This window comes from Podarcis cretensis (assembly GCF_951804945.1).
Source record: "Podarcis cretensis genome assembly, chromosome: 7".
In the NCBI taxonomy this organism is placed as follows: domain Eukaryota; kingdom Metazoa; phylum Chordata; class Lepidosauria; order Squamata; family Lacertidae; genus Podarcis; species Podarcis cretensis.
Genome location: NC_137176.1, coordinates 48,906,175 through 48,921,395, shown reverse-complemented (window position 1 = coordinate 48,921,395; position 15,221 = coordinate 48,906,175). Strand labels below are relative to the sequence as shown.

Below are 15,221 nucleotides of genomic sequence, written 5' to 3'. Positions count from 1 at the left end.
AGTTGGAGGCTGGAATGAGACTGTTTTTTCCACCAAAAAAAAAAATCTGGAAAAAAATTACATGCTATATAGATATATATTTGTATGAACGTTTCGAAGGAGATCAATTTTATGCCCGTGTGATCGGTTAATTTAATTTAACTTTTATTTTGGAGATTGATTTAGACTGGAGGTAGAGACATGAGCTAATTGTATCCTGATCCTTGCCTTGAGGGGTTTCAAAGCCCCTGGAGCAACTATTCTCTGTATTTTGTTCTGTCTACCTTAGCCAAGCTATTGCATTTCTCTCTGGTATAGCGAAGAGAGCAGATCGCTGCTGGGAGAGAGAAAAATCGGAAGTGGGGAGGCAAAAAAGAGAGAGTGGGAGCAAGAAAGAGAAAGGGACTTGGGGGGGAGAAAAGAGAGAGATACACGAACACTTTCCGGCTTCAATGTTTCAGGTAAGATCTGACTGGGTTTGTTATTATTTGCTAAGGAGGGGATGGCTGGGACTCTGGGCGCAACTCGCTTTTACGCATGTGCCAGGCAATGGGCGAGAGCGCGGCACACTCGGAGGAGCCCAGACAAGGCGATGCACGGGCGCTGGCAAATCTCCCATCTCCCTGCAACTGGGGTGACTCGAGTTTGCAAGGCGAGGGAAAGGAAGGAGGGAGGGCGGGCTGGGCTGCAACCGGAACGTTCCTCCTGGCAAAGGCTCTCGAACCAAGCTTTGCGCGCAACCTCCTCGCCGACCGAGCGCGCAGCGTCCAAGCGGCTACTGATTTGGAAGCGATCCCTCCTTCTCTCCCCCCCCCCCCGTCCCTCCTCGCCGCCCCTTTCCAAAGGGTGCAGCCAATCCACCCCGCCGCGCTGCGCCGCCATGAGCTGCCGCTTTCGCAATTAGCCAGGCTGCCGCGCGCCCGCCAATGGGCCCCACGACGCTACAGTATTTGTTTCCCCCCGCCGGCGGGCTGGAGGTTGTCTTCGCTTCTCTTTCTCTCTCTTCGCGCCTCGCCTCCCACATTCATTTGTTCCCGAAGAGGGTGGGGAAAGCGGGGTCGCGAGCGGAGCCTGGGTTCGTGTATTGTTCGGCGCCTCTCGCTCTGCGCCCCCCCCCCAACCCCGCTGGCTGCGCGAGAGAGAGACGCCATTATTTGTGTGAGGGCGCGCGCGCGCCCGGGCTCCGCTTTTGCCCCCGGGGTCGTTCGCTCTCCCTGTTGCAGAAAGAGGCACCTTCCCCAGTGGGCGGGCTGGCGGGGGCGCGCCGACGCACGAGCGAGCGGGAGGGCGCTGGCCCCGCCCTAGCCTCTGGCCCCGCCCCCTTCTCCCTCCCCCCCTCCACAAACACACCCGCCCGCCGCGTCCCTTCCGGTGACTCTTCAGAGTTTGAAGCGGCAATGTCCGCCACTTTTAGGCTACTGAGAACTAGCTCGTAACGGCTGAAGAGTTCGCGCATACGCCGGCCGCCTTGGAGGGACCACTGAGGCGCCTGCTGCTCCCCGCGCGGGATCCTGAAAGGCGCCAATTCGCCCGCGCCGCCGCTTCCCCCCTGGTGGGCTGCTCGCAGTCGCCCTCCCCTGGCCAGTTGCCGCCAAGCGCCGGCGGGCGCCTTGGTGCTCGCGCCCGTTGTAGGGCTGCCGTTGTCTGGCCTTAAAGGACCAGAGCCTCGCCTTGGAGACCGTGCGCCTGTTTTCCCAAATGCTGAAATACTCGAGCGGCTTCGCTGCCGGGTCCTGCAGCTAGTAATGGGTTGTTGCCCTGTTCTCCTCGCTCTCTAAGGCAGGCATAGGCAAACTCGGCCCTCCAGATGTTTTGGGACTACAACTCCCATCATCCCTAGCCAACAGGACTAAGGCGTCTCTGCAGAATATGCGAGGCCGAGACTGTCCAAAAAACACTAAACTCTCATTCCTGAAATGAGTGGGTGGAACTCGACGGGGCCTTAAAGAAGCTGGACTTCGGCACTGTGACAGGGTCCTTGGGTGCTCGTCTAGCCCCAAGTTGGTGATTCCAACAGGAATGAATAGGAAGCAACTTCCATTGGACTTCAGGGATGAATACACCCAAGTAAAGGTGTTCAAAAGTTCAGCTGTTTGTGAGCCAGGCTAGGTGAAGTGGTAGTAGAAGGATGCTGAGCATATGCAGAGTTGTCCCCACCGACCTGGAGTCTTGTTTGTGCTCATGTCCTGTTGGCAGGCTTCCCATGTGGTTAGCCACTGTGAGAACAGATGTGTAGGGCCCGCCTGAGGTATTTTGCTACCTGATGCAAAGGACAAGAAGCCATCCCCTTTACAAGAGGCAGCTGGAGTGGCAGCTGACTGTTCCCTGAAATCTGGTAATGAGACAGGATCCTCCACTGCCTCTGAGGACAGCAGGCTACCTTAGGTCCTAAGCCAGAGGGGGCATATGCACAGAGAAAGCTCTGCCATCCACTGCCACTCCCTGATGTTAGGGCCAGATTGGTCTTTCACCTGATGCAGCAGGACTCTTCCTGTGTTCTTATCTCACCACAGAGTAACACCAGAAATGTGAGGTTGCAGGTAGGATTTAGGGGTACAGGTGAGGCACCATGCAATTTGAGGCATGTGCCCCATGACGCTTTGCCGTGTCTCAAATAATGCCTAGAGGGATCAAGCTGGTCTCATCTGATTTGAGGTTTGCAGGCCCTCAAATTGAAAATGCAGGTTGTTGGATGGAGAAAGTAGAATAGTAAAAAGTAAACAGAGCATCCCACATCCCAGGGACAGAGAACCTCAAGCCCAGAGGTCAAATGCAGCTTTTCAAGCTTCTGTATCCAGCCCTCAGAACCACACTCCTCTCTGGATTTGCTTTGCATCCAGAGTGTTTTGCCTAGTTGGAATATGTCCTTGAATGCTTATAATGCCCCTTACTTGAATGGATAAGGGAGAGAGATATCTGAGGGTGTATAAATTTGCCTACTGTGCAAAAGGCAAACCTTACGTCCATTGCTCTCCCCACTTTGTTCTCTTGTTCTGCCCGTTGCTGACATGTGGCCCTGAGAAGGTTGCCCAGAAGGAAATATGGCCCTCAGGCTGAAAATGGTTCACTACCCCTGTTCTGTCTCCTGGCACTGGCTTCTCATTGCTCTCAGCAGCTCAGCACAGTTGCCAAGAAGTTAATTGATGTAAATACTGGTATAGCTGAAATGCTCTGTAACACACACTCTCTCCTCTGAATGTATGCAAACCAGCTACTTTCAAATAAGACTTTGCTTGTTTGACTTTTTCCCCCATTAGCTTCTCCTTTTCTGTTGAAAGAAAGAGAACAGTTTTAACATCACCATTCTCTAAGAAATGTTCGCCTTCTGGTTTCAATCAACGAAGCTGGCAGACACATACAAGTTTATTTGAGCATACCCTCTGGGTACCAAGCATGCTTGGATTGTTTGAGCAAATTAAAAATGAGGAAAATGGCTTTTACCTTCTCAGCAGTTAGACTCCTTAAGAGTCCTCCTACTTTGAAAGTGGAAAAACAAACAAAACATGGTGTGGGGGAGGAAAAGAAAAGGGGATTTCTTAATGTGCCACAACTAAGCTTTTTCATAAATGAATAACAAGCATTTGTCAATATTACTCTTATCCATGCCGTGTATGATGGAGTAACTTTCAGCTGCACAATTAATTTAAAGTTGCAAACCTACTTGAAAGTAATCCCTATTAAGCTTAGTGGGAACTACTTCTGAGAAAATGTGCTTGGACTCAAACTGTGACTGCTACTCTACTAAAGCTGCGATCCTGGCCCCATTTACTTTGAAGTAAGCCTCAATAAAGAGGAACGTGGGTGGCGCTGTGGGTTAAACCATAGAGCCTAGGGCTTGCTGATCAGAAGGTCGCGGTTCGAATCCCCATGACGGGGTGAGCTCGCGTTGCTCGGTCCCAGCTCCTGCCAACCTAGCAGTTCGAAAGCACATCAAAGTGCAAGTAGATAAATAGGTACCGCTCCGGCGGGAAGGTAAACGGTGTTTCCGTGCGCTGCTCCGGTTCACCAGAAGTGGCTTAGTCATGCTGGCCACATAACCTGGAAGCTGTACGCCAGCTCCCTCAGCCAATAAAGCGAGATGAGCGCCGCAACCCCAGAGTCAGTCACAACTGGACCTAATGGTCAGGGGTCCCTTTACCTAAGCCTCACTAAATTCAATAGGAAATGGGTAGGTTTGCCCTATAAGAAGCTCAGCTTAGTTCTGCCATTTGTAACAGTGCTTGATTATAGGCCATTAATCTCTATTCCTAACTTAACTGTATGTTAAGTTTGTCTGTGTTGAGATGAAGTATTGGTTCATAAGCTAGAGCAAGTGACAGATGTCTCTTATTTTACTTTAAAACATTGGTGAGCAAATGCCATTTAATCTGGGTCAGGATTTTCTCCACTCACCCCCCCCCCCAATTGTCTGGGCAAGATCAATTGCTGGAATAGTATGAGAAGCCTAGTGGCTATGCAACTGAACTATCCCTGGTTCAAATCTCATGGCTTTCACGAACTCTCCAGGAGGCTGTAGGCAAGTCATACCCTCCCAGCCTTGCTTCCTTCTCACCCCTGCAATTTGGGGCAATAATACTACCTTACAGGAATGTTGCATAGATTACTTTGGAATAATGCTTGTTAAAGCACACTGCACAGCTGAAAACATTGTTCAAATACTTATAATTTTCTTACACAGGACCACAATGTTGCAGTGTATCCACAGCCCCTAACGTGTACTCCTTTTCGGGACTCCAGAGAGTCTGCTGTAGGAATTCTGTAAAGTTGTTTAGACACTAACTTGATATCTTAAATGCTCTCAGCCATAGTCTTAATTCATAGACTCAACCATGGTTTGTGTTCAACTTTCACTCAGAATAGACCCTTTGAAACCAATACCATAACTAACTTATGCCCATTAATTTCAATGGGTCTATTGTGAGTAAACATTACTTGAATACAACCCCATGTCTTCACAGAAGTATGTCCTGTTGAATTCAGTGAGGCCTGCTAAATTAGCATTGCAGCCTCACACAATCTGCCTGGTTACCTTAAGCCAAGTGTAGAAAACCTCAGACCTGGTAGCCAGATGCAGCTCTTTAGACCTCCCTTTCTGGCCTGTAAGACACACCCTCCCAAACTAACGCCTCACCTGTCCTGCTTTGCACCTTCCTTTGAGTGCTTTTGCCTGGCTGGAAGTGTCCTTGAAATATAATAATGCTCCTTGCTCACCTGGATGGAGGTTAGAGACGAATGTGTGAATGTGAAGAAACTAGCCCACAGTATTGTAAAAAGGTAAAATTAGTCTTTATTGATTTTCTCATTTTGCTTCTGGCTCCACCTACCACTGGTTTGTGGCCCCCATGAAGTTGCTTAAAAGGGAATGTGGCTCCTGGAATGAAAAATTCCCCCACTTAGGGTGCCTTTCAGCATCCTTTGTTAATGTTCAAGTGCCATTAACAATCTGTAAGTCATGGCCCCTCATAGGTGCTTGTTGAACCACTTATAAAATATTATTTTTATTGTAATGTTCACACTTGCCTGGGAAGTCCCATTAATATGTAAGAACCCATTCCATTATTTTTGGATGGCCCCATTTTGCTTCTGAACTGATAGGCTCTTGGCACCTGAATTTGCAATTAGAGGAAAGGACGAGGATGGTTTCTGAATACTGTATACATTTCTAACAGCCAGCCTTAAAATGTTTGAAATTTGGAGCAGAAAACTAACTTCCAGTCACTGCCTCTTTAATTTTAGAAACCGCATGCTATTTACTGGCACTAGTACAATTCTATATATGTCTACTCAGAAGTAAGTCCCATTAAATTAGATGGAGCAAACTCCCAGGTAAGTATCTATCAGATTGCAGCCTAAAGAGGCTACTTGTTTCAAACCCTACTCCAAAGCACTCTGGAATAAATACTATAGCTTTGTAATTTGATTTATTTTTGACATTTTGATCTGGCAGGCATACAAGAAACTGTTAGGCAAATGCTTTGTGATCCTGGATGTAAAGGTTTGTACACAAGAATTAGAATGCTGGTGACCTTTTGATCATTCAGCTATAAAATCGAATCACTGAAACTGATCAGACATAATGCAGAAGCTTTGGAAATGAAGGCAAGTTCCTTTTTGCCCAGTTTCCACTCAGCTTCAAAAAACTGATTCCAATTGAGTTAAAACGCACACTTAGGAGGACAGTTAAAACTAATTCACTCTGAGAGACACTTACTGAAATTTAATATCACATATTCAAAACGACTGCAGTGATTTTGGTGTATTAATTATGCCTCAAGCACAACACAAAATGTTCTAGCACACACTAGAGGTCTCTCTTGTAGCTAAGATATATCTGTGTTTACAGTTCTTTCTAATCTGAGTTTGAGCATTGCCAGCTAGGACTGCAATCTAAAATAATACCATTGCCAGTGCTTTTTTTATATAAATTAGTGGGTGGAGAATCACACCTACAGTTATCGATTCAGTGCACAAACATAATCATGAAATATAGCACTTTTTAAAAAAAGAAAGAAGGGATCTGTTGCAAACAAATTGCTAGGAATAACTCTTCTGAGTTAATATTGGGTGTTCAGGGTATCATAGTATGCATACTGACAAATCAATCAGCATTGATCCAGCTATCCCTTAACAAGGGTTTAGCATCTTTTTGTGTATACAAAAGGAATGTATTTCCATTAAACTTGAAGATAGGTAATGGGGAGGTTTATTTATTTTTCTTCACTGTATATGTGCAACGAAGTAGTGATACTAATTCTGGTTAACACTAGTCAATATGGAACCAAAGGGGTGGCAATCATTCCAGATCAACTGAAAGGGTGGTAAGGTCCTACTCGGATAAACTAATGTCAATGCTCTGACAAAGAGTGGCAAATAGATGCATTTATCAAGAGCTTAAACCACAGAGCCTAGGGCTTGCTGATCAGAAGGTCGGCGGTTCGAATCCCTGCGACGGGGTGAGCTCCCATTGCTCGGTCCCTGCTCCTGCCAACCTAGCAGTTTGAAATCACATCAAAGTGCAAGTAGATAAATAGGTACCACTCTGGCAGGAAGATAAACGGTGTTTCTGTGTGCTGCTCTGATTCCTCAGAAGCAGATTTGTCATGCTGGCCACATGACCCGGAAGCTGTCTGCAGACAAACGCCGGCTCCCTTGGCCAGTAAAGCGAGATGAGTGCCGCAACCCCAGAGTCATTCGCGACTGGACTTAACGGTCAGGGGTCCCTTTACCTTTATCAAGAGCTTATGGGCTTGGATTCTATGGTCATACAATACCAGGATTACAATTCAGTCACTGGTAAGATTGTCAACTTCACAATCTGCCCCTCTTTCTCGCCTTAACAGCAACTTCAATAACAGATGGTAATAGTGTTCATGACAGCCCTTTCTATACATACATTCCACACGTGAGATGGGGCTATGTGCCTCCTGGCCCTTGATAGCAGCAGCACGTTGAATAAAATCTCAATGGGAAAAGCCTCTGCATGACTGAAACATTCTGTTTCAGTGTAGATATCTTGGAAAGCAGCAGTTTGATACAATGAAGGCTCCCATTCATTAACAGTATCCACATATAAGATGGAAAACTTCTACGACTATTATGTACAAGAAAGAATGTAAGAGGGGGAAACTTCCTTTTCAAAAGAAAGAGCTTCATGTACATTTGTGGTTGGAATTAAGTTGATTTCCATGACAATGAAATCTGAAGGGAAAGAGCCAGTGGTTCTTCATAGATTGACAAATTTTAACAGGAGAAACTTTCACAGTTACAAGTGATGCCATATTATATCAACCTGGCCTTGCTGGTCTGGACTGCAAAACACCTTCAATGCATACGTATAGTAAAGTCCTTGAGATATGCACCTGTTTAAAATTTCCAAAGCTATTAAAAGTTTTTTTCAAGTGCAACTAAATTAGAAGCGAGAGAAATGTTCTCTTCTCCTATATCAACAGTGCTTTTTTTGCAATGTGTTCAATTCCACCTCGCTTTTGAGGGGAGAAATCTGTCAGTCAGAAGAAAATTCCCTCGTAAGATGGCTGCTGTTACTATTTTGGATGGACTTTCTTGTTGCTTTTATAGCACCAAATTGGATTACCTTCCGGCGGGGGAGGGGGCAGTGTCATTGTTTTTGTAGAGAAACAGAATTTTTAAAGTGTTTGGGTATGACTTCTTTCTATCACACACTGGGCAGCAGTTTCTCTTCACATTCTGTGTCTCATTCAGTTGCTAATATAACACAGTTGCTAATACACCGAGAATTAATTTGCCTTACTCTATTAAAATGCATTATTCCCTTGTCCTACTTTTCATAGACTATAATCTCATTTTGCCTGTTTGGAAGAAATTAATCTAAAATGCACACTTTATTCTAACTTTGTCAGTTTACGTTCGGTATGCACAAAGACAGAGCCACCCACCTTTACTCTTAAGGAGCAAAAGATTGAGGAGTAATAGAAACTTGCATTGGTTTTGGAAATCTTAAGTCTTTTTTTATGAAATGCTGCTCATATGTTTTGCATAATACTATATGTTAATATGAAACATGTCTGAATTAACTAGCCTGAATTTTAATTGTTCTTAAGATCAGCATGCAGTTCTTCCTCTCTTTTATTCAGCTGTCCTGTTGAATTCATCTGTTACACCATTGATCCAAAATGCTTATTAAAGCACTAATACATATATTGTGGATCCATGGACTCACTGAAGACAAGATTGTGGCTTTTAATAGCATTTCCTCTTGTTTCGTATACAAATGTATCTATTGAAAACAAAAGATGCAATCCACTGGGAAACAATAATTACTAAATGTTATTGGACTGCATCACCAAATTCTTAGACTAGCTCAGGCATAGGCAAACTCGGCCCTCCAGATGTTTTGAGACTACGATTCCCATCACCCCTGACCACTGGTCCCGTTAGGTAGGGATGATGGGAGTTGCAGTCCCAAAACACCTGGAGGGCCGAGTTTGCCTATGCCAGGACTAGGGTCTCCAATGTGCCTACTGATGGCACGATACTACTAGACACCCCTTTTGGTGCCTGCCACGTGCCAGTGGTAAGAATGGCTAGAAATGCAGCTGCCCTGCCCTCTGCCCATTCCCCAGAATGCCTCTGGACTCCTAGAGGCTGGTGCCTGGCTTTCCACTCCTCATGGAAGCGGGAGACCTAGCCACTGCCGGGGAAGTGGGGGTGTTTTGTGTTTGAAGGGAGATCCTTTATGGGTTGCCTGCTTTTTGTTGTTTGTGAGTGGGTGTTTTGCCTGCTTTGGGGAGCTCCTTGGGTGTTTTTCCATTTGGAGGTGTTTTTTCAGCTTTCTTGTTGCTTGGAAATGTTGTTGGGCAGTGTCTTGCCTGTTTTTGCTCTTTGGGGTTGTATTGCCTCCTTTTTATTGTGCTTATTTTGCAAGATAAGTTTTTTTTAGGGATGTTTAGTCTGTTTGAGCACCACCCATTTTTCTTTTGTGAAAAGGTTTTTTTGTGTGACTGTGGCAGTTTCTTAGATTTTTCAAATGTACCCCCAGACCCAAAACAGATGGGGGTGCCCTTTTCAAAGTTGTAGCTTTTATGTCTGGTTCCCTACTTGGTACCTATTCCATGAACTCATGTAATGACGTTAAAAAAGAGATTTCATATTACCATTTTCTGTAGATGATAGAAAATAAATCCATTGGCAATAAGCCATTTGTTGTAACACTAGAGCATGAAACAGAGGGCTGTCTATCTTTGAGGTAGGCATTTCTGCTGCATCTCAGCCAGGCAGACCAAGAATTAGAAACCTGCAAACTGGTAGGGATTCAGTGGATCATAGAATCAAATCCCCTACTTTAAAGCATAACTTTTTCCATGATTGTGTAAATGAAATGTGGGCTTTCAAATTAAAGCATATTAGATCACATCTTGCTTGCTTTTGCAGGGAAAGGGAGAAGGAAAGGAATGAAGAAAAAAAGAATATTTAAGAATTCAGATCTCATTCATGAACTCAGTGGCTTTAAGCATTCCACTGTTCTCTTAGCCTTACCCCATACTTAGTCAAATCTGCATTATGGGTATAATACAGGCTTGTATTCTAGAAATGTTGGATTACTGAACACATGTGAAGCACTTAGTATTTACAAATAGCATTTCTAGTATTCAAAGTGTTCCTGTTTTATTCAACTCTGCCCTCTGAGATTCTGAGAGTCACTTCACACAACACCTGCAGAAGCCATGAATGTTCTGATCTGCATGTATACCTGAAATTGCCACCAAGCTACCTTATATGCCTTTATACTACACAGTATAGTCCTACTGTGTGTGAAAGAGGCACACAGTAAGAATGCAAAGTATGAAGCAGTCCTAAGAAGAGGCAATTTGACTGAGTTGTTGAGCATTTGAGGCCAAGAGGAGTTTAGATTCCCTTATCACTTCCCTCCTGGCATTTTGACAAATCCTGCCACTCAGGAGTTCTTTCCGCTACAGGTGATGTTGCTGCAGGATAAAGCAGTCACTGCAAATGAATGGATTCCCCTCAGATTTTCAGTTTACAAACAGGACTCTTTGGCCATCTTGCACCTTAGGTGACTGTGTGACTATTTCATAACTCTGGCAGTGGACTCGATTTGCTTTTCCACTCAAGGAGTGGTCACACACATATTTACCAGCGGTTTCCCAACATTAAGTTAGACGTCCTCCTTCACTGAAATTGGAGGAGTGATGTTGGTCATTGCAGATGCAATTCTCTTTCAGATCAGTTTAATGTCTTTTAAACATGCAATCAAGGGTTAGTTTTCTTGTGAGTGATAAGGCATAAAATTACTTTTACTCCAAAAAAAAAGTACATTGTGATGTACACACGTAATGTTTGCCATTTGAATACAGTTTTGCATCCTCTGCTTGTGGAATGTCCTTTCTAGTGAGGTGGGTCTGCCTCCCTCCATACTGATTTTCAGGACGAATGTTAAAACATTCCTCTTTTCCCAGGCATTTGATGGCTGAAATTGTTCCTGTCTAACTTGAGATAGGCTGAGAGAATGTGGTGTTTGCTGCTCTGGCTCCTTTGGCAGGAAGGATGAGATATAAATTGAAATACCAATAATACCAATAAATAATAATAATAATAATAATAATAATAATAATAATTAATAATATGTTACCTACTTGCATAAATTATTTAAGGTTTTTTGGTACTGCTTTGGTACTTCTGTGATTGCAGATGGCAGGTTATGCCTTTTACTTTAGAAACCCAAGCACTTAACAGAGCAATCCTATCCTGCTGGGAGGTGGCCGTACCCTGGCACAATATTCACAGTGGTTCCACAGTACCCCAAAAAAATGATCCCCAACAGAACAGGCAGCAAGTATGCAGCTCTCTAGAGATCTCAGGCAGCCTTTCAGGAAGGAGTCTAAGACACACACACCCATACCATACTCTGTCCACTAGCAGACTTAGAATCCAAGCAGTTTCCCTCAGAGCAGCCCGTGGAACCAATTCCCACCCATTTTTGCCAGTTCTGGTGGGCCAGCTATTTATTTTTATCATTTTTTAAATCCCATTGAAGTGAATGGGAGGGAAAATATTTGGTCCAGATTTGTGGCTGGTGGAAAGTTGTACCAACAGTGAAGGCATCACACATCTTTCCCATCATGCTGTCCACTTCCTACACATGACTCACCCCCACCCCATTTCAGCCATTCCTTGGGTGTACTGAAGAAACTTCACCAACATATCCGTATATCTGTAAGAGTGTCCTACTGGTATGGCAAGGGCCCTTGCCAGATCCTAAAGCCCCTCAGCTGGTCTAACAATCTTGTGGGTTTTTTGGCCATCTCTGAAGGAGATGCAGTGTCAGGATCACTTTACACTGTTTTGTACCAGTTGGAGAAAATAGTGATGCACATTGCTTGTGAGAGGGATCACGTGGCATCCTAAGAAGTATTTGCACTGAAATATTGCTCAAAATTGCAATATTGGTCTGATGGAATGTTGTTGAAATACCCATTGAACTTTTGGTGTGTGTGTGTGTTGTTGTTTTTTAAGATATTCAGAATTGTAACTGATGGGAAAGAAATTCAGATTGGCACCTTGATCCTGGTAACTTGCTTTGGCATTGCAGGCAGTGTGTAACTGATGTGTCCTTTGAGACATGCTGTACATACACCCTCAGCTTAAGCACTGATTTGACGGTCCCACAGGTCTTGGGGCTAAACTGTCCCCTTTGGTAATGCTGACTGTCAGTCTTTAGTCTCCAGAACAAAGACCTCTTAGCTTGTAGTCCAATAAGAATGCATCCATCTCTATCTGCTTGAACCCCTCTCACTGATGGCCGTCACACTGAGAATTGATTCACCAAAATGCTTTGCAAGTAGCTGCTTGCTTAAGTAACTAATGTATACCATATGAGGTTTTTTGAGGAATAACCTAGTTTTGAGTGACCTAGAGTAGTGCCATCTTCAATTAAGCTAATAAGTCATACTTGAGATCAGCGGTGCTAGAACAGGGATCAGCAATTCCCAAACCCAACTGTCAGTTCCAAAGACAAAGGAGGGGACTGGCAATGGGGTGGCAGCTGTCTATTTTTGTGTGAGGAGTAGAGGTGCATAACCTGTGGCCCAGGATCTCATGTAACCCCTGATTTCATTTTACAGAACCCCCGAAGTCTCTTGAAATGACCCTATTCTTCCATCCCATCACCCTTCCTTTTCCCCATTTGTTTTGTCCTTTTTTCTGGACTTTCAAAGTGTTCCCCCTTTCTTTTCTATTTAGTTTCGGAATATGTTACCTCCTATATGCCTGTCAACCGAGAATAAGATTTAATGCACTGCATCAGCAGGGCCAGCCCAGAACATTTTGCTGCCTGAGCTGGAGTGTTAAATTTTTCCATCCCTCAGCCCTGCAAGTCAAGGTGTGTGATACCCAACACCAACCACATCTTTTGGCATCTTGAGGGACAGAATTTCACAAGCAGCTCTCCCTGGGAGTAACAGTGCGACAGCAACAAACTATTACTGCCCTTTCTTAAAATCCAAAATTGGCTGCCTGAGGCAGTTCTTTCACTCTCCCTAATTGTAGAGCTGGCTCTTCATGAAAGCTTATGTCATAAGTTGCTTATATGGGAGCAAGCTGCACTGAACACAGCGATGCTCACTCTTTGGTAAACATGCACAGAAATGCTTTGTAAATGTAACTGCTTTCTAACATGCCTAAACCTGTGAGGCCTTTGGATAGATCCAAAATTAAAGGAGTTGGGGGGGGGGTTTCAAAGCATTTCTTGAAAACCGCTTAGAGATTTTATTACAATCAAGGGGTATATACATTTTGTTGAATAAATAAATATACATATGCAAACAGCAACGACCGCACCACATAAGACTTTTTTAAAAAAAATGAGTTAGAGAGGGATATAAGTTGCTGCATTTGGGTATAGTAGAGTCACCCAAAAATAAAAATAAAAATAGTCCAACAACTGCTTTGAACTTGGGGGCAGGGAAGAAGCAAGGGAGGAAATTAAACTCCTTCAACTCAGCATGGGACTATTTAAGTACTGGCATAATGAGTTGCAGAAGGTATGCGTACTCCTGAACCAACAATGCAGCAGGAAGGCAAGAGCAAAATAAATAAATAAAATAAACGGAAGGGAGCAAGTAACCTTCAGGAAATTGAATTCTAGCCTTGGTGAGACTAGTCTGAAAAGGGGAAAAAAGGGGGGGAGCCAGGAAAATCTTTAGACATTTCAAGCAATCCACTTTAGAAGATATGAAACAAGGAGATACAATTCATTATACAGTCATACCTCGGGATAAATATGCTTCAGGATAAGTATTTTCGGGTTGCACTCCATGGCAATCCAGAAGTAACGGAGTGCGTTACTTCCGGGTTTCACCGCTTGCGCATTCACAGATGGTCAAAACGACATCACGCGCATGCACGGAAGCCACGAGACATGCAGACGCGTCTTACGTTCTATTCAGGATGCAAACGGGGCTCTGGAACGGATCCTGTTCGCATCCTGAGGTACCACTGTAGTGTCTGGGTTTGAAAAGTGGGTTTCTTTAGGAAAAGCGGAGAAGATGATTGTACAAAATGAGTAGGTAGGTTAACATGGTTTCAGCAAAGCAAAACAAGAATACACGTACACTTGCAGTTTAAGAAACTAAGCTGGGTTTTGGTTTTACTAAGAATGTTTATTCTTGAAAAGCTGCACAAAGCATTGTTCACTGTAGATGTGAAAGGTGAAGAAATGTAGGCCAAGTAGGCTTTGTGTTCTAGAGAGCAAACTAGAAAATTGATAGAAGCTGGTTCATTAGTTCTTCACAAGTATTAGCTAAGACAAGGAGGGGAACTTTTTCAGCCTGAGGACTGCATTCCCTCCTGGGCAATTTCTGAGGCACCTCATGCCAGTAGTTGGTGGGGCCAGAGGAAAAAGTGAGCAGAACAATGCAAACTAATTTTGATCACAATCTTGTGTGCCTTTCATTTTTGAATAAATACAGAGTGTTGTGAGTGGATGAAATTGTCTTCTACAGTGCAAGGAAAAGGTCCACACCTCATCTCATCATCATTTAATATGTACCCAGACCTGTAAAATAGTAGATACTTAATAGATAGACATCAAGGTTTTCGCAAGAGTTAAGGGCATAAACATCCAAATCAACAAAAGATTCCTTAATTTATTTATTTTAAAAATTATTTGCAAATATAATAAATCAGTAGATTGTCAGTTATTCCATTGCAATGTTGTGATTAAGCTACCCTTTCACTTAAGAAAGTTTTTCTCTCTATTTTTTCCAGTTAATCATAGCCAAATTTTTAAAACCAACTCTTTGTTTTCCCCCAACCCTGATATTGTTTAACTGGAGATGTTGAGTACTAAGGCTAGGGCTGTATTCATCATCAGCACCCATTTGAAACCCACCCATTTGAAAGTGCCCCAGGTGGCAGAAGTTTTTTGAGGGGAGGGGATAATATTATAGAGCTCAGCTCATGTTGTATCATATAAAAAGGCTATAATCACAGCCTAATATGCTTAGGAAAACTGTTACAGTCGTACTACACATTTATTGCAAGAACTCCAATTGAATTTGGCTGAAGCCAATATTGAATACCTGTTGTTCACTGCTGTTATTTAGTTTGTTACAAATCACCCTCAGCACTATTTTGTTGTGGAAACATGATGTACATATAAAGTGATCTCATTGTTTGATTGAATAAATGGTGTCAGACCAACTGTAGACCAAGACTACTTGCAAGAGAAGAAAGGCCAGAAATAA

At 43.8% G+C, this 15,221-nt stretch overlaps 1 protein-coding gene across 1 annotated transcript in view; it reads left to right on the top strand.

Moving 5' to 3' along the window:
- The first annotated feature begins 290 nt into the window (after positions 1 to 290).
- Positions 291 to 15,221, top strand: part of KCTD1 (potassium channel tetramerization domain containing 1) — a 75,853-nt gene continuing 60,922 nt past the window's right edge. Inside the window, exon 1 of the mRNA XM_079982700.1 lies at positions 291 to 440. Coding sequence (XP_079838826.1) covers positions 432 to 440 — 9 coding nt within the window. The 5' untranslated portion in view covers positions 291 to 431. The remainder of the gene's footprint in view (positions 441 to 15,221) is intronic.